The following is a 20,617-nucleotide window of genomic DNA, read 5'->3' as shown; positions in this document are numbered from 1 at the left end:
TATTACACAAGTAGTGGAATGCCAAGCGAGAAAAAGTACATACTTATAGTCTGAATGCGTCTCAAGCAAAAAGATACAAATCTACACCAGCCGGCCTAGCCTCCCGCGACCTCTACAAGCTCGCTACTGGTCACCTGAAACAACAACGAGTGAGGAGTGAGTAATCTAGTATTACTCAGCGAGTTACAATCCCCAACTAACAAATACAACCCCTCACTATCCCACCCCAAGCAATCTAAAGCGAGAGGTTCACCTAACAACAAATCAACCCAATTCAACGAATAACAATAAGCAATATCAGAAATACGCAGCTGGAAAAAGATAGTAAGATAACTAGCATATGCTAGCTCACCACCAACTCAACCTTGAAATAAATTACGGTTTATCAACCCAAAACACGATTTAATATATATAACTAACTCGGGCCCTGGTGACATTATGTTCCTCCTTTACTATCGGCAATATCCTATCTTCCTACCACAAAGGCCAGAAGTAGGAACTTTCAACCGACCGCGGCCCACAGTCCTTCGGGTCACCGCGCGACAGCCCACAGTCCTTCGGGTCACTGTCACATTACACCGTCGTGTAATACTCAGCCATAGGACATGACCCCGTTCGTCTGAGTCTTCCCGATCCAGCGAATAAGGGGTTTCCTTGAACCCGCCGGGTACGAGGTCTGAAGGAACACTAACTCACCCCAATATGCCTAGCATTGTGGATTACACAAATGCTGTCGGCCAATATACGATTAATACTAAACCCGGTAAAAATAACACAAGGTTCCTAGTATTAATCACCACACAATCAACACATTCCACCTCAAGCATGCCTAGCATTGTGGGTTACACAAATGCTATATGGCTAAAATATGATTAATACTAAACTCGGTAAAAATAACACAAGGTTCCTAGTATTTAATCGTAAATTAACACAATCAATCATAATCCAGAATCTAGCATAAAGACTAATTCCAGAATACCTAACTATCCAGAACTTTGCGATATCATCTAAGTATTCCGCATTCGCTAACTAACCAATCAACCTAACCATTAGCATGCTACTACGGTTCTCAAACAATAACAAGCATGCCATCAACTCAATCAACATAACCTCAATTATTCAAACCGTTACTCAGTTAGACCCGGCCATCTGCCATGATCCAACTTCCAAGTAACGGGACCCTGCATAAAAACAACTCAGCAATCAATCGATTATAACTCACAGTTTTTGGTTGACCGTTGGCTTGACCCCAAACCCGACTTTTGCGATCTGAACCCTTTCTCGACCTTCTCAAGTAGACCCACGTCCAGACTGGTCTTGAACTGGTCTCCACTAGAACTTATCTCCCTTCACTTGAAAAGAACCTTCTCCAGGTGCTGACTAAAAATCGGCAGAATAACAGTTCTCGAAAACTGCCTAAATCGCTCGAAAACTATCGAAACTCGATCTTTCTTTCCTTGCTTTCTCTCTCACGTTTTGAACTGACTTTCAAGTGTTCTGAATGTGTTCAAATGATAGGGGGTCGTGGGCTATTTATAGGAAACATCAACCAATCAGGAACAAGCCGTGTGGCAGCCCGTGTGTCGTTTCACATGGCTCTGGACGCATGCGCGGCGACACCTCGTGCTCCACATGGCTGGCTGCATGTCTCAGTCTCATGCAGGATGACACCACGCACTCTAGCTGTCTGGATGCATGGCCTGGATCCATGCAAGGAGACACCACTTCCTCCACATGTCTGGCCGCATGGCCCGGTCGCATGTATCGCTACACCTCGTGCTTGGCTGATCCACCTCGTGCTTCTATGTGTCACTCCGCATGCTGTGATCATTTTTACTGCAAAACCTCATGCTTCTCTTGCCACATACCATGCCAGGCAGTTGTCACCACGTCCTGATCTCATAGATCGAGCCACCTCGAGCTTCTCGGTCCATTCGTCCAATTTGGCCTTTCCGGTGAATTTTTCATCCCGCGATCAATCCCAATATTTTTCGACGCCCGTTCTGATGATCTGATTATTTTTAGTAAACTCCAAATGAATCCTGACTTGATGGAAAATATTTCCCGAGTTTTCGGCTTCTTCGAAAAATTCCATAATACCGAAATTAGGGTTTTTCGCCCAATTTCCGATCTTCCTGTTGTGCTTCCAAAAGTGTCGTGCTTCCAAAAGTGTCGTGCTTCCAGAAGTGCTTCAAACGTCATTTGAGTAAATATACCACATTGTCTCACCATTGTCTAGTGGGATACTTGACTCATGGTTCAGACAAAAACAATCTGATCGTCCGCGACTCGACCACCTAAAAGATACTCGACCATTCTTTTTTTTTTAATGGGTTTCTACACCGCATATATGTGTTTTATGCAGAAAAATCTAATATGTCTCGTCTTCTCTCTAAACACATGTTTATTTGGTGAAAGACTCAATCTTTAGCATCTTTAATCTATTTTCATCTTTGAATTTGTGTTTGTTATGTTTATTTACCTATCTAGTATGATTAGTCTTAAATTTTACATGGGTTTAAGGGTCTTCATTAATAGACTCATCTTGAATCCATGGTTAGATAGGTTTAGGGTGATTAGTGAAAAGTTAAAGTATTTATTGTTAAATATACTTGTTTCTATGCTTGATAAGGATTATTAATGCTAAATTATATTTGAATCCTTAGGCAGTTTCGGAAAAAACCCGTATGTGATAGCGTGATCTTGAGAGATTCTTGATCCCAAATTCATGTTACAATGACTAACGAGACCCATCTTATGGCATATGACCTTAATGGCACGTAGCCTTGTTGGCACATAGCCGCGTGATCACCTGATCTAAGTGGTACATGGCCGGATCAGGTGAGGATATCGTCGATATACTTCACTGAGCATGTTTTTTTTCCTGATTCTTAGGAGAATATCGTTGCATGAGTCGGGATATAAACAGCATGATGCTACAATGGGCATGGATTTTCGTCTAACAGATGATAATCACTTAGATCTGTAAGCAATGTTGAGGGAAGATTGTTGTTCTGCTTTGAGGCAGGAATCCCTAGTTATGAGGCCGGAGTATAATATTGTAATAGAAATGCCCCATTGATTGGTGAAGTATGGCTTTGATTGCTTCTCAATCTTTTTAATTTTGCTTTTTTTTGTAGGATTGTGCCGTTAGAGCCGATTTAAAAATTGAATCATCGATTCTTGCTTCGGGTCCACTTTCCTTTTATTGGTGGCTTCTCCGAGAAGAGAGCACAACTCTTTCTCTTATCCTTTATATCTTGGTTTCCTTTCATTTTCTACGAATTCTTTTTGTTTTCTTTTCCTTAAATTGCGATTGTCTCTTTGCGATCTCGCTTTCTTCAGGTTTTCAACTTCAGTCCTCCATAAATTCCTCTTTTCGCTCAGAAAACCAAGGTAATCCTTATGTTCTCTTAGTTGTAGAATTCTAGGGTTTAGTCGAATCTTTCGTTTTTATTTTCCTTAGATTGTTCACTTTTGTTTCTATTACGCAGATCAGAAATGGAAGGTAACCCTAGCCATATTATGTATCCTTCCTTGTCCATAGGTAGTATGGTGATGTAGATAGATATTTAGAAATATTCTAAATATCTTATTAATTGTTTTTACTAATTATTTTAGATAATTATCTTTATTATTTTAGGATTTTCTAGTTTTATTATATATATTCTTAAATATATTTAAGAAATCTTCATGAATATATATTTATGAATCACTTAGTGAATTTGAACTATATATATATTTAGTAAAACATTCTTAAATATGTATAACATTTTCCTCAAGTTTTAAAAAGACCTTTCTGAATTTGATATCTAAATTTTATAATGATATTATACGTGTGTAAAGATGCATTTAAGTCAAATTCAAGAAGAAGTCATACACATTTAAGAAGACCTTCTTAAATATACATACAAATTATGAATGTATATTTATGAATAAGTTATTGAATTTGAATTATATGTATATTTAGTAAGATATTCTTCAATATGTGTACCACTTCCTAAATTCATTGAAATACTTAATTTGATATCCAAATTTTATAAAGATTTTATACATATTTAAATATATATGCATATAAGTCAAATTTGAAAAAATGTCATACAAACTTAGGAAAAAATTTCTAAATATACGTACAAGTTACATTCAAAAAGTACATATACATGATTATGAAGGCATCTTAAATTCGAGAATTGTATTTTACAAATACGAAAATATACGATACATATTTTTGAAGGTATTCTAAACATTTAAAAAACGGTTCCTAATTTTTGTGGAAATTTTAAGTTACAAAAAAAAAAAATTGTGGAAATTTTCTTTTTGAAAAAGAATTTGAGAAGCATATTTTGAAGACGTATTTTTTCTGAAAAAAATTAATTTTAAATTTTATTAATATATTAATTATTAATATTTATTTATTTTTTATATTTAATAAATAATTGGGTAAAATTATAATGAGTGTGTATAATTACCATTTACCCTTTTAATGGAATTTAATTTGGTCATTTTGATCTTTTTAAGGCTATTTAAGAAACAAAAACTTAAAAAGACTTTTTAAGAGATTTGGCTAAATTATTTAGTTTGAAGGTATTTTTACAAACGGTTGATCAAAAAAAAAAAAAAGGGTATTTTTACAAACTTTCTTTATTATATTTTTCTCTCAATATCCGCCGAGTATGTTATCGACCGAATGGACCAAAGCCTGTTTGAAAAAGTTCCGGATAACTAAATGGGTCCCTTATGGGCTAATGTTACTAAGGCAAAAAGCTTTGCTAATTGCAATTGATCCTTCTAATTTCAATTTTCTCAGTAGTCAGAAACAAGTCAAACAATTGTTCTGGAAGTACCTCGTTTGCACTCTTTTCCTTTCGATCTCAGCGAGTTGGGAGAGAACATGGAGACGAAGAAAGAAGAAGTGACTCCTCTCAAAGGATGTCTGAAAACCAGACAAGACATGAAGAGAATCGAGGAAACAGAGGACTGCTTCATCCTCGATTTCAATCCTTTTGATTCTTTTGACGTTAAGAATCTCTCTTTTGCCGGTGATCATGAGGGTGACAAAGATCTGGCTATCATCCATGAGTCAGGCCAGGTTTGAGTTTTGAAACTTAGGGTTTAATTATAGGGTTTCTATACTTCGTAGTTTTTTTTTTTTTGGAAAATTTGATAGAATCTCTTTGAACAGGTAGCTTGTAGAAATTTCCCACATCCAAGACACCTTTGCTTGAATTTTCCCTTTGGATCAACTCCTAATGCAACCCATTGTCATCTGGTATATACTTTAGTCTCATTTTAAGTAAAGGGTTTCAAGTAAAAAGAAGTATGGAATGGATTATATTGGTTCAAGACTCCTATGAAACTGCCTTTTATATTAACAACAGAGGTCAACATGAATATATGCAGTGTTACTGTTGCATCTGCGATAAGCCTGCTCCTTGTGCACAGTGGATGTCTTCGCATTGCAGTGCTTCAGCAGACTCTGTGGAGTGGAGAACTAGGGATTGATAGATGCGTAACTATTTACATCTTTTGTTATTAGATTATCTTTTGTTCACAGTCTCCTTTGCATTTAGACCTTTGAATTGATTAGTAGATCAACAACATAGCTTTTGAAGACTTATGTAATCACAATGCCTAATTACTTAATATGAGATTTGTTATGTGTGTGCGTGTGCTCTTGTTGGAAATGCATTTGCTTAGCTAAATTATTGTTTGCTGAGGGGTTCCAGTACGTACCTCGATAAAACGGGGCATATTTACAGTGTCATGAGTCGATTTCAACGTTCAGAAAGCATAAAACACATTATTGATCCCAAGCCGGGACGGCCTGCAAGTCATGTTGTTTGAATAATTAACTTGGGGAAAGAATGATATCTATATATTAACCACATGAGTTTTATAGACTGAAACGAATGTAATGTTTAATCATGTCATGCCCAAATCTGGACCTAGTCCCAAGTCCCAACTTGCAAGCTTCAATATACCTTAGGCTTTTTGCCACATCAGTCTCAAATCACATATATAGAGGATTGTTTTATATTATTCTTATAAATAAAAACACAAGTACAATTTATTGATAAACAGCTCGCACGGCAACCATGATTAAGCATCATAGTTTAAGACTTTAAATCGAAAAAGATCACATGAGTACAACAATTAAGCTGGTGAAGTAGACGTAAAAGAGAGAGCATGCATGTTTATTTATAAAGCACCACTAAGAAAGCTTTTTCTCAGATCTTCTTGAGCAGCTCAATAACGTAAACACCAAAAACGTTGCAAACAACTTTGATGCCTTCGAAGCCTGATCCTTTGGCTAATGCCTCATACTCTTTCTCGGTCCGTTCTTTGCCTCCAGGATTGAGAGCCAACATAATGCAATCGACATTGACTACTTGTTTGGTCGACAGGCTCGAGTCTAGTGTCTCTGGAAGTATACACTCTGCCAAGATCACTTTTCCATTCTCTGGAAGCGCCTCGTAACAATTCTTTAAGAATTTTAAACAGTGTTCGTCACTCCAGTCATGGCATATCCACTGTTACAACAATGAGAAGAATCCAAAGAGAGTTATTTGATCATCATTTCATATAATGCCAAGAGTTTTCAGTATATGTAGTTAGTATTATTTCGGATCCGAACCTTCATGAAAATAGCATCTCCTTTGGGAACACTTACAAACATATCTCCTCCAACATGCTCAACACCTACAAAATTTGTTTAGAATCCAATCTTCATCAAATTTAAACACAAAAACCAGGATTTTGCAACATGCCGAGAATATGTTAATATTAAAAAAAAGAAGTTAATATTACCGGGATGAGAAGGAGCATCTTCGATGACATGAGGGAGATCAAAGTTGATGCCTTTAAGATTAGGGTACTTAGAGACAATCATTTTGAGAGTAGCACCAATGCCACCCCCGACATCAACCAAGGTGACCAAACCCTCAAAACCATTATAGGTCTCAAGAATCTTCTTCATGGTGATGGTGGAATGGTTAGACATTCCATTGTTGAAAACCTTGTTGAATCTAAGGTCAGTCCCATGGTACTCAAACGCGCTCATGCCATAAGCTTTATTGAATGGAATCCCACCATCAAGAATTGCATCCTTCAAATAGTACCTGCAACAAAACTCTTTGGCATGAGTTTAACAAAACAAACAAACAATCTCTCCTTTAGCTTAACTAACCCATCAGCATTTTTCTTAAAAGATCAATTAAGTCTTTATCACTAATTATAAATCTGTTCTGAAATTGTATGACACAATTTGTATTTATATTATAACTTATTGAAAACTATCAAATATATATTATTTTGTTGAGACATAGTGTTTTCTAATCCCCTATATACAGTAGAATCTCTATAAATTAATACTCGATAAATTAATAATCTCTATAAATTAATAAATTTTCTCGGTCTCAACTTGAGTCTATTCAAAATTTGACACAAATCGATAAAATAATAAAATAATAATTTTTTTTAGAAAATTTTATTCAAATATATGATCCCATTAAAATCATAAAATAATAATTTATATGTATGCATATTATATATAAATAAGTACATATTATTATAATGTTTTTTTATAATCACAATGGAATTATCTTTATATTTTCTTAACACTTAATATTTTTGATGAGATTTAGTAATATTATATTTAAAACCACATTTAAGTTCTATGAAATATATATTATATATACACCAAATAATATAATATAATTAATATAAATGTCAATTTCAGAAAATTACGATTAATGTCTATACACTAAAATCAAATATTTTTCTTATCTTAGAATAAATATATCTTAAAATAAGAAATCTAAATAATGAAATTTTTTAATAAATTAATATCTCTATAAATTAATAAAATTTCAAAGTCCCAATATTATTATATACACCAAATAATATAATAAAATTAATAAAAATGTCAAATTTCAGAAAATAACGATTAATATCTATGCACTAAAATCAAATATTTTTGTTATCTTAGAATAAATATATCTTAAAATACGAAATTTAAATAATGAAACTTTTGTAAATTAATATCTCTATAAATTAATAAAATTTCAAAAGTCCCAACATTATTAATTATAGTGGTTCTACTGTATATGATTTGAGGATCATTTAAAAAGATGTAACCTGTTATAAATTATGGAGTGGATTGCCATTAACCAACACAAGAGGAGAAAGCCCGTCGGCCACATCAAGCCCAACCGTGGCCGCAAGGAGGAGAGAGAGTCGGCCACAGCCTTAGCTGACTTAGGATATAAATAGTTTCATTTTCCTATGTTTTAGTAGTTTTCCTATTTCCTCTTTGGATAAGGATATGTACACTTTCCTTTTATCTTTATCTTGTAATCCTTATGTAAACGAACCCCCTTGATCATTAATAAGAACACAGAAGAATTCAGTCTCTAAACTCTCTATTTACAACACGTTATCAGCACGGTAGACTCCAAAACCCTGAGACAAAACCTAACCTAAAATTCATCACACATAAACCCTAAATCAGGCGCAACTTAAAATCGATCTATCTCTCTAACCCTGAGGAACCAGACAACAAGCCACATATCAATTTGAAGCTCTGGACGAGACAAATCCATCAGCGCAAACCGTTCGTCGATCCGATCTCAGACGCGCCCTCACTCGCAGAAACAATACGCGGCGCCGTCTTGGTCTTTTGGAACCCTAATCCCGAAAAATCCTAAATTGTTCTTGCTTGCGTTCCGGCTTGCAAACTCCGATCAAGCTCAACTCCGATCAAGCTCAGCTCCAGACGTTCCCTGTCCGTGATCAACGTCCTCAGCCTCAGCACAGCTTGCGTCCAGCTCAGACCAAATCCCCGACCAAACACAACCGTCTGCGAGAAGATACAAGCTCGCGATAGCCCTCGGCAACGCGACCCGATAGGAGCCGTCTCACGCCCGTTCGTCTTAGCTCGTCTCTGATCTTTGGAGGTCCGGTTTCTACAATCTGCAAAACAAGGGTAATCCTAAATTCTAAGAACATGAATCGAACCTGGTTGTTTTGTAAAGATTGAAACCCTAAAATCAGAACTCTAAAGATGAAAGCCATATGAAAAATAGATCAAATCCTAAAGAGTAAATCGGAGCTCGAATAAGTCTGATCTCCTAAACCATAATTCGAGATTGATCCATTGATCAATTAAAATCAAAGTCTTAATGATTTTAAATCTCAAATCAAATTCCCTTGATCAAAGATCAAAGTTTCGAAAACCCTAAAACCCTAAATTGGAAAATCGGTTTTAATTGTTTGATTTGAAACTTGATTGTTTTACTTGATCACCTAGAAAGATTGCTAGGATTGTTTAAACTCGAATCTGAATTGCTTGACTTGTTTAAACTAAAAAACTTGATAAGCCCTTGATTATATCATCTCGTGGCCGTGTGGCCTTATTGCCTTCATACTCGAACTTGATCACTACTGATTGATTGCAATTGAACTTAGATCTAATTCCAGGGATGATGAATTGAACTAAAATAGCCGTGTGGCTCATCTTGGCCGTAAGGCATTGCTTGAATGTTTAAATGTTTAAAAACACTTAATCTTGATTTATATTCCTAAAGGCTTTGAAACCTTAATCTTAAAATCGAATCCTACTAATGTTTAAACCGAAACCCTAGAATTGATTAAGATTATTTGCATACATATGAATCTGAATATGGATTGCATTCATACTGTTTAAAAGGAATCGACCAGCATCTAGTTTATAAAATCTTGAAACCGTTTGCATTAAGTAGAACTACATGGCCGTGTGGCTTGATGATTGTTTCGCACCATGGTCGATTAGATTGCTTGATTTTCATAAATGCGTAAGACATGTTTGTGGCCGAGCTTGTCGATTATCTTGCGGCCACATGATCACATTGTGAGACTTAATTTTGAATGATGATGTGATTCAGATGTCGAAAATCTCAAACAAAGACTATGCAGCCCTTAATCTCTCCGGAGATAACTACTTGCAGTGGGCGCTAGATACAAAGATCAGTCTAAGGTCAAAGGGACTTGGTGATACTATCATCAAGGGCAACAATGAGACCGATAAGAATCGGTACATGGCTATAAGTATTATACGCCATCACCTCATTGAAGGTCTAAAACATCAGTACATCACGATGGAAAATCCACTAGAACTTTGGAATGTTTTACATCATAGATATGATCAGCAGAAAACGGTGTTACTTCCAAAGGCTAGAAACGACTGGAAGAATCTTAGATTCTTGGATTATAAGTCGGTGGATGAGTACAATTCAGTCTTATTTAAGACGGTCTCGATGCTGAGACTTTGTGGTGAAGTAGTAACCAAAGAAGAGTTACTTGAGAAGACTTACTCTACATTCCATTCATCGAATGTGATACTGCAACAGCAGTACAGAATGAAAGGCTTCGCCACATATACTGATCTGATCTCGTGCCTGCTTCTGGCCGAGGCAAACAATGAGCTCCTGATGAAGAACAGTGAAGCTAGACCTGTTGGAACAGCGCCATTACCGGAAGCTAATGAGAATGAAAAGAAAGAACCCAACGAGTGCAATTACGTCCAAAACAATAAGAAATCACACGGCAATGGCCGTGGTGGTTACAAGGGGCGTGGCAGTGACAATTACTCGAACAGCCGAGACAACTACTCGACCGGCCGGAAAGGAAACCATAATAACCGTGGTCGTGGTTCCAATTATGGCCGTGGCCGAGGTAGTTATGGCCGTGGTCGAGACGGCATATCCAAACCGTCTTACTCGACCAAATCCGTTTGTCACAGATTTGGAATGGAAAACCATTGGGCCAAGAACTGTAGAACCCCTAAGCACTTATGTGAGCTCTACCAAGAAAGTCTAAAGAACAAGAACCCGGAGGCTCACATGGTTCACGATTCCGGATATGAGGCCGATAATGATTCCGACATTGCTAAAGATGACCAGATGGACTTTGAGACTTCTGATTGTCTCAAGGACTAAATTTCGATACGACTTGTCTTATTGCTTTATGATTTGCTTTGTTGTTTCACGATTTTATAAATATATATTAAGAATTGATTTTGAATTCATTATCTTGCCTGATCTTACTTGAACATATAAATAATTTTAAAGAGTTGCCTAAAGGGCATAATACCCAAGTAAGAAATCGTGAAAGAAGTATAGTAAGCCTGGTAAAGAAACTATGGCTAAAGGCATTATACACACCCAATAAAATGTGACCCATTGAGTTATGATAATACGGTTTCTAAATAGAAACAATGGGCAAACAGAAGGAAACAAGTTCCTTCGGATTCAAAGAAAGAAAAATAAACGCCTAAGACCTTGAAAGAAAGTGGTCGAGACTATACCTATGATCTCTACTGATCAAAACTATGCTACAGATCAGTATGATAAAGAGGCAAGAGATGTGGTAACCATATTGAGATAACACCACGAAATTTTACACTATATGGCATGATAGGATTAGCCATCCTAAATTCTAAACTTGATGCAAAGATTGGAAAGACACAGAGTTATCCCGTAAAAGATCTCACGTTGTGAAACATGTACACAAAGGGAAACTCATTAGGCTTAATTGTCCCAAGCACCACGACCTTATAGTATGGTCATGAGGGGGAGAGAGGATAAACCCATGATCAATACTACAAGTTCGTGTACCACTATGGTCTAAAGAACATGTTATAAATGGCTCGGCCATAAAAGGCCATTCCTCGGCCGTAGAGGCCATGTTTTAAAACGGCCAAACCATAAGGCCATTACTTGGCCAAAGAGACCATGTTATGAACAGGTCGGCCGCAAGGGACATAACCGGCCCAAAAGGCCATTACCTATAAAAGGTTCGGTCATGTAAGCCATTATCTATAAGACTAAGATTCTAAAGTCTATAAGCTTGGGGACATTATGAATTTACATGTATAGAATGATAATATGCATCAGGCCATATAAGTGAGCATAGATATTCCCATCTCAGATTATATACGGGTCATAAAACCAGACATACACCATCTTAAGAGATTTTGAATAAACCACCACATACATATATGTGCCGTCTAAGATGGAACCTCAGAAGAGGATTGAGAATATATATGAATAAGATCTTCTCCACGAATTCAAAGAGACCGTGAGCCAAAATATGGGTGATTAAAATAGTGGCCAGGTACGGATTGCATAAAACAAATGAATCCGAATATTAAAGGAGAAAGATTATAAGCTGGATAAAGAATGATAAGAATGGTTTTTAACCATCATTGTCTTGGCAAAGATCCTCGGACTATACATGGGTGATTAAAATAGTGGCCATGTACGGATTGCATAAAACAAATGAATCCGAATATTAAAGGAGAAAGATTATAAGCTGGATAAAGAATGAAAAGAATGGTTTTTAACCATCATTGTCTTGGCAAAGATCCTCGGACTATACATTATGATTTAAGACGTCCAAAGAAAGATTATATAAAGCTAGCTAATTGAAAAGCTAATCGAAATGCCAGACACTGACCCGAGAAATGACTAACCAGCTTAGCACCAAATGAATGTCCTAGAAAAGACAAAATCAAGTTGCTATAGAGTCTATACAAGATAGACCAAGTGTTCCATAAAGATAAAGGGATCTCGGATAGAAAGGAATGGTGCATGGAATGATAGATCCGAGATCATACTAGAAACCAAACAGACATTGAGAAAAGGCTGCGCAGCTACACATCTAAGGTACCAAACCATGTAGTCTTGGGACGCCAAGCTACTAGGTAACAAAGGTCCTGGATAATGAAATCTCAAAGTGATCACATCATGTCTGGAACATAATGGAACCACATGAAAGTGTCGACACACACACACATTTGTATAAAGATACATGAAGATATAGCACTTGAACATAAAGAGATGAACGAGGATCATGAACCCACGAAAGAGTACTCATACAATCATAAAAGATCATAGAGATTAGTAAAGATAAAACGTGGAGGTTCAAAGTATCTAAAAGAGAGATGGGCATATTGGCCATATACATATACAGAAACGCCATCTGATAAACCAGTGAAATAGATGGATCTTGTGAGAAGAAAAGAAACCGTGAGAGATGTACATGATGAAAAGGTATTCATGTTTTCCTACTAAACAACATTAGATTATAGCTTGTTACACAAGGTACTCACAGAGATCAAAGGAACAGATTATAAGGAGATAAACTCCTATGTGGTAGATGCTGCTACAGATTTTCGAAATTGAAAATGGTCTGGTCATAAGAAAGAAATTAGATACAATGATGTAGTAAGCAGCATATGGATCACTGGATAAGATGAAAGAACAGCTTCGTTCCTAAGCTGATTCATGGACTGAAACATAAAGCAGCTGCATATAGAAATTGATCACACATGATCATTGAACTTGGAGTTGTATAAAAGACAATCCAATACAGTCCATATATTTGAAATTCTTTGTGATTATACTAAACCTAAAAGAGGTTAGTAGGCATAGAATAAATCTATGTGGGTGTCCGACCAAAAGCGTCCGGCCCCGGCCCTTCAAACTAAAGATGTCCGACTCTGTCCTTCTAAGGGCGTCTGGCTCTTCAGCAAATAATGTATGGCTCTTCTACTAGACGCGTCCGGCTTTTAAGACTAAAAGGCGTCTGGCCCTTCTTCTTGATCACGGGCTAGTAGAGACAAAAGATCAACCGGATACAAATGTATTGTAGTCCATAAGCTTGTGAGAGCCGAGATCTATGACCTAATAATATATATTTCAGTGTGTGATATAATCCACAGCAACAGAGGTCATGAGACACCATCAAGAGATGGATAAAGGACTACAATGTCCGAGATAGATATGGTACTGCCTAAGGCAAAGAAATCGATGTCCACATCCATGAGAGTGTTCGGCCGCAGAGCCATAATAAGAGATTATAAACTCACAGCAATGATCATTGATCTTGAACACTCATGAGACAAGTAGTGGACATGTATAGACGAGGTCTATGACCCAGACATGGATCGGCCAGATCGAGACATAGGTTCATGATAACCATGTCTAGTACATTGTCCATAAGTACTTATTTTGTCCGATCAAAGTAAAGAGTTAACAATAGACAATCACGTCTAGACTATGGACATATGCAAACACGATTTGCAAAGACCCAATAGTGATCTCCGAGGACAATGTAATTCACATTGCTTAGCACATATGCTTTACCGGAACACTCGATGACAAAGGACATAAGAAACGACCTAAGAAGTCGAAGTGGTCTAATTACGGTTCAGTAATGAAACTGGCCGATTACTCCCATCCTATACATACAGGAAATATCACGCACCAAGATGCGTAGAATGTAGAACTTACACTGAGGTTCACATCAGGGGGAGTAGTGCGTGTTGTACTTTTTTTTCTTCATCATGGTTTTGTCCCACTGGGTTTTTCTGATAAGGTTTTAATGAGGCAACATGAAATGTACTACAGAACCTGTATGGTTATGGCATCTAAGGGGGAGTGTTATAAATCATGGAGTGGATTGCCATTAACCAAGACAAGAAGAGAAAGCCCGTCGGCCACATCAAGCCCAACCGTGGCCGTAAGGAGGAGAGAGAGTCGGCCAAAGCCTTAGCCGACTTAGGATATAGATAGTTTCTTTTTTCCTATGTTTTAGTAGTTTTCATATTTCCTCTTGGATAAGGATATGTACATTTTCCTTTTATCTTTATCTTGTAATCTTTACATAAATGAACTCACTTGATCATTAATAAGAACACAGAAGAATTCAGTCTCTAAATTCTCTATTTACAACATAACCTTCTATTTTGCATTAATTACATTTTAATTTTACTGAGTTGTCAACATTTTTTTTTAAATCACTAATTTGATTATGTGGCAGTCTTACAACTAATTTGGACAAACTTAGACCAACTTTTTATTCTCTAGAAAAAATTATTAATCAGACATATAATAAATTCACAACTATCTTTATGCCTATCAGTTAATTAACTACACATATAAATATAACCTTAGACGAACAATTTTTTTTGACAACATTAAAAAGTATTCTTACACAACTTATTCTTACACAACTTATATGACCCACTGCCATATCCCTTATACAAATTAAACATAATAATAATTGTCTGAATTGTTTTGTTAAGATAGTTATACGTTGTTATGCTCAAAACATATTTGTTTCAACTGTTTTATTATTCTGTACTGTCATTTACAGAATAATATTTCGTTGGTTTTGAATTGTATGTTGGGGCATGTCCAAAACATCTATGTAGGATGATGGTGCAACGCCAAAACGTACATGTAGTTGGTTAATCCATTTTAGTTGGAGTATTCAACTATATTTTATACCGGACCAGATCAAAACAATGATCCGTCGACTGATTAGAAGTCAATTAATTTTTTTATTAGCTTAGAGAGAAAATGTACACCAAATACTAAATCAACTAGATGATAATCCGCGCACAAGCGCGGAGTGAGTTTTTTTTATAATAATATTTGTTTATTAAATAGTTTTAACATTTTGTAACACTATAATCTTTATCTATTATAAAATGACGAATATACATGTTGGTCTCTTAAATATATCATCGTTGTTCAAGAGTTAACATATTATATTTCATTTTAATTATTTTTAAGACTTCGTATGCACAAAAAAAAATTAAGGTTTGCGGCTGACACAAATCACCAAAACCAAATATGCAACACCGATTGTATAATGACGAAAGGGAATTAGGTTTTCTGCTCTCGATTTGTTTACTATTGACTCTCCATAAGTGAGTTCAAATTCTACCTTTATAAAATTGTGCTTTCATTCTCGTCTTTGTTTTATTGATATGAGTTAAGTTTCATTTTTTAACTTCTTCTATGAATTCGGTGAATTAAATTAGTGTCAATTTAAAAAAAAAATGGACATCTGTAAAAATTAGTGTCACTCCAGATACATATCTAAGAATCAAAATTTTGAAAAAATTACCGGCAAACTATATTAACAGATTAGTATTCAAATCTAATATATCAAGCTGTTATAGAATATATAAGTGCAGACTTGAAATATAAATGTCTGTCTAGTATATATTCACCAGCTCGGTCTAAATATTATCTAATTCTAGAACAACAAAACAAATTACTTATTTCACCAGTTCGGGTAATATTTCAATCCAAACGGGTAATATTCGAACCCGAATGGATATCCGAAGATAATCAAACATAAGTATACTTAACCCTATATTTCTAGTTTGCTTTTCTCATCGTATTCAAAATATTTATATTAATGATGCTTATTGCTAAAAATTAGATAATATATAAATAATTATGGACAAAATTATTTGCTACTCGCTTAAAATATATATCAAGCTCTTGGTTCTTGCATTAACAAAAGTTGCATCTAAAATTTCAAAACAACAACTAAATTAGTGTCTTTTTATTTTTAAAGTTTTATCTCCAAACCTATTAATAGTTTAATTTTTTAAAAATTAGAAAACCAGTTAAAATATATTTTAAATACAAAAAAACTTAAAAATGAATCATTTATTTATTTGTGCTTCAAAATTTAAATATCCAAACCCGGCCCAAAATATCCAAATCCGAACATAAAATACCCGAACCCGACTCGAAGTGTAGAAATATCTAAACGGGTTTTATACTTTTATACTGAAATACCCGATACGAACCCGAACGTGTATCCTAACGCCCACCCCTACGATATATGATCATCATTTGTATCTTGCTTGAACAAAAAAAAAAGTTAAACCGTTGATCACAAAATTTTCAATGTGGGACTTTTACCATTTTTAGTAATTTATAGTCGTTTTTAAAAATTCAAAATATAAAATATAAGAAAAAAACTAAATTTTTTTATTATATGCTTAATGTGATTGTTTAATTTCTTTTAATAGTATAAAATTAAACAAAAAAGAGAGGTTAGAAAAATTGTTATCAAATATGTATTATTCATAATCATTAATTTTCATATATATGTTAACCATATTAGGTAATTCCGTAGCTTTTATTTAAAGAAAAAAATATTCTCTTGTACACTACTAATTAATTTGATAGTTAGTTTAATAAAAAAACATAGTATATGTTTATATGGACCAACTTATTTTTTTAACAATTCTAAGAATCGTTCTCGTGAAGACACGTGGCTACGAAAATATGTCATAATGTTCCAGGATTAATATATATGGGATACACGTTATATACAAGTTGACTTCAAATCTGTATTTGGCAATATACAACTCATTTATATTAAATAAAAATATCTTTCTTGCTATCTTTTGTTTCAAAGTATATATGATTCAAAAGATATATCGTCATAAATATATCCTAACAAATAGGTAAAATCAATATATTTATGGAAAATATGAAAGTATATATTCCAAAAAAAATTATTCTTTGAAGAAATTATATCAAAAATTATATATTATGCTCGGTTATTACTTTGAAATATGGGATCTATTTTTAAAAATTATTTTAGGTTTAATTATAAAATAAAAAAAAATTAATTATATTAAGTACAAGTTAGTACAACAAACACTTTCGCAAACTATGTATGATCTAGTCTTTGAACTAAGGGTGGTCAATCCGATAAAACCGAACCGAAATAGAAAAAGTGATTTGGATTTGATAATGCTGTATAAATCGAACATATGTTATTTTTAAAAACCATGGAAAAATGAATATGATTCAGTATATAAATTAATCTAACCAAATAAAAAGATTAAAATATAGTAATATAGTTATACATAGTTCATTTTATTGGTATGATTTTAATATTTAAAACGTTAATTTGAATAATTTTTTTTTTGACTAAAGACTTTCATTGACATACATTTTTGCTAAATTTTAGTTATTTATATTATTAATCTTTTTTGTTTTCATCTCATGAAATTATAATATTATAATTTATTTGTTAGTTATTTTGAATATTTAAATAAAATAGAAAACATTATATTTAAAAATTAGAGTACTGTTTAATAAATTCAAATTTTAATCATACAAAATTAAATTGAAAAAATATTATAAAAGATAAATATAGTTTAAGTTTTTGGTATAAAAAAGACTGACTGTATATAGCCCGAACCAAACCAAAATATATATGGTTTTAATATGATATCTAATTCTTATAAACCGAAATACCACAAAACTGAACTGAAACCAGATCGAAATTTGTATTGAACAACCTACCTGACATATATAATTTTTACACTCGTCTCAATATATACGCAAAGCGTGGATATTTTTTTTTTTTTTTTGGGTAACCGCGGGTTTCCGGCGACCGTGGTCAACCGACTATTCCCGCGAGGCCCACGGCACTCCATGTATTCTTGGGATTTAACCCTAGCCCGGGTGGCCAGCGGGACTCGAACTGCGGGTACCGTATTGGGGGTTTTCTCCTCAAGTACCACTAGCCCAAGGCCACTGGTTCAAAGCGTGGATATCAACCTGGTAAATTAGTATTAAACTAATTAATCTGTTATTAGTTTTCCCCCGGTAAAAAAAGCAGCATTAGTTTTCTCAATATAATTCTTAAACTTAAATAGTATTAATTTCGGATTTGTAACTCTTTGAACAGAGTTAGATAAATCATTTACAACGGAGGGAATAACCATTGTGTGTTTCTTTATACAACGTGAACTGAAACCAGATCGAAATCTGTATTGAACAACCTACCTGACATATATAATTTTTACACTCGTCTCAATATACGCAAAGCGTGGATATCAACCTGGTAAATTAGTATTAAACTAAATAATCGGTTATTAGTTTTCCCCCGGTAAAAAAAGCAGCATTAGTTTTCTCAATATAATTCTTAAACTTAAATAGTATTAATTTCGGATTTGTAACTCTTTGAACAGAGTTAGATAAATCATTTACAACGGAGGGAATAACCATTGTGTTTTCTTTATACAACGTAAGCTGATCTTGATTGTGGCCACACGTAATATTAGATCGATAAATGGACGCTCTAAAAGCAAGTGATTGTACGGCCATCTTATTGATGACCAATCCAACATAGTACCCCGTACTTTGAATTTATGCCTTTTTATCTATTTGTATTTATATATTATTTTTCCTATAATTTATTGTAAAATTATTTTGTTCTCCAGTCTGTTTAATCGTTGTAACAAATGATATGACCGGTATAATTTTGGTGCAGTGACAAATTAAGGTCTTTGCACTGTGTGGATCTCACTTATGTATATTATTATTAAGTACATCAACCAAGAAGCATAACTTATAAAAATTATATATATTATGTCGTATTATATGTTTAGCATAATAAGATATATCAACAGAACTGATATGATAATTTTCGGTGTGGCTTCGTAAATACTTACCAGCTTCCCATGAAGACCTTGTCATGATTCAGGAGACAAAGAGCAGCTATCGAGACACCATCTTCGTTCTTGGTGAAATATTTGCAAACTGGACCAAGCCCGTAAAGCCGGTCGGCGCCGTCGGGAAGTGTACGGACGGAGCAAGTGAGGACGGAGTAAGCCGTAAGAAGACGGAGGATACGGTCAAGCATGACCGGAGCTTCGGGGTTTTTGGTCGGAAGATGAGAAGAGATCTCAGATGCAGACATGGGAGAACAGTTCCTGGCCATGATCTCTAGAAGATCGAGCTCTATAGCTGATTTTAAAGCCATAGGGAGAACAGAGGCACTGGCTAACTGTATGGCAAAGAGAGCAGTTTCGTCGTCGGTGACTTGCACTGGAGTTGACTGTGTCTGTGCCGTTGAGCCCATTTTCGTGAAATTTCTGAGATTTTAGAATGCTTTGTTTTTGGGTTTCGATGTGTGATATGTTAGAAGTGGTCTATTATATAGGAAATATGCATGGGTTTAGGTTTCGCAACATGCCGTGCTGTAACGTATGTCCAGTCCACCGCTAGATGTCTAATCTCTCGTATATTTTATATCTGTAACGTATTATTGATTTTATACTTTAAGTTTGTACGGATTTATTTTTAGGCCAGTTGCTTATCAAACAAACTCATATTATATAGAGTTAGACTAAATATTTATGTTAGATTTTTTTCGTCTAATATCTGATTCGAGACTTGGATTGTCTATATATCATATCAATTCTCCTCTCAAACAAATGACCACTTAGCATTAACTTGCTGTGATAAACTATATGCTTTCATAGGCCAAACGATCTACTAGAATTAGGTATCTATCACCACTAGATATCAAACCATTTGTTTATTATGATATCTGTCCGCTTTAGATCTAAATCCTCGTAATTTTATTTTTGGATCGTTTTATCAGGAAGATTACACTAAGTGATACTAGAGAGAATATATATATATATATATATATATATATATATATATATACACACTTTATGGTCTAGTATCGATGCGAGATCTGGATTGTATATTTATTATAACAATCCTCCTCGTAAACAAAGGATCACAAAATATTTTCCTCATACAAATTTTTTTGTGACATACCAAATTTCTTCTAAGCCAAACGTTTTTTTTTTGCAACACTTTTTTATTTGGAAAATGGCCCAACGCTCTACTAAAACTAAATATTCGTCATCAGATATTCAATTTCTCACATAATATGATATTTGTTCGTTTTTTTTTATGATATATGATATTTGTTTGTTTAAAGCCTAAAGTTT

At 34.6% G+C, this 20,617-nt stretch overlaps 3 protein-coding genes across 3 annotated transcripts; 2 read left to right on the top strand and 1 right to left on the bottom strand.

Moving 5' to 3' along the window:
* Positions 1 to 4,773: 4,773 nt before the first annotated feature.
* LOC106385733 lies at positions 4,774 to 5,657 on the top strand. Its single transcript, XM_013825634.3, has 3 exons — positions 4,774 to 5,089; positions 5,183 to 5,269; positions 5,401 to 5,657. The coding sequence occupies exons 1-3, from the start codon at positions 4,892 to 4,894 to the stop codon at positions 5,500 to 5,502; spliced, it is 387 nt and encodes a 128-aa protein (XP_013681088.1). The 5' UTR covers positions 4,774 to 4,891; the 3' UTR covers positions 5,503 to 5,657.
* A 362-nt stretch (positions 5,658 to 6,019) lies between these two features.
* LOC111205367 (flavone 3'-O-methyltransferase 1-like) lies at positions 6,020 to 19,790 on the bottom strand. The gene is made up of 4 exons (XM_022701073.2): positions 19,322 to 19,790; positions 6,808 to 7,118; positions 6,635 to 6,699; positions 6,020 to 6,530 (listed from the first exon to the last, which is right to left on the bottom strand). Exons 1-4 carry the CDS (start codon positions 19,729 to 19,731, stop codon positions 6,228 to 6,230), a joined length of 1,089 nt encoding a protein of 362 aa, XP_022556794.2. The 5' UTR covers positions 19,732 to 19,790; the 3' UTR covers positions 6,020 to 6,227.
* Positions 8,005 to 11,294, top strand: LOC106388751. The gene has a single exon (XM_048768751.1). The coding sequence runs from the start codon at positions 9,921 to 9,923 to the stop codon at positions 10,971 to 10,973; it is 1,053 nt and encodes a 350-aa protein (XP_048624708.1). The 5' UTR covers positions 8,005 to 9,920; the 3' UTR covers positions 10,974 to 11,294.
* Positions 19,791 to 20,617: the final 827 nt, after the last annotated feature.

Source organism: Brassica napus, chromosome C9, assembly GCF_020379485.1.
Source record: "Brassica napus cultivar Da-Ae chromosome C9, Da-Ae, whole genome shotgun sequence".
NCBI lineage: Eukaryota > Viridiplantae > Streptophyta > Magnoliopsida > Brassicales > Brassicaceae > Brassica > Brassica napus.
This window is presented reverse-complemented; position numbering and strand designations above follow the sequence as displayed.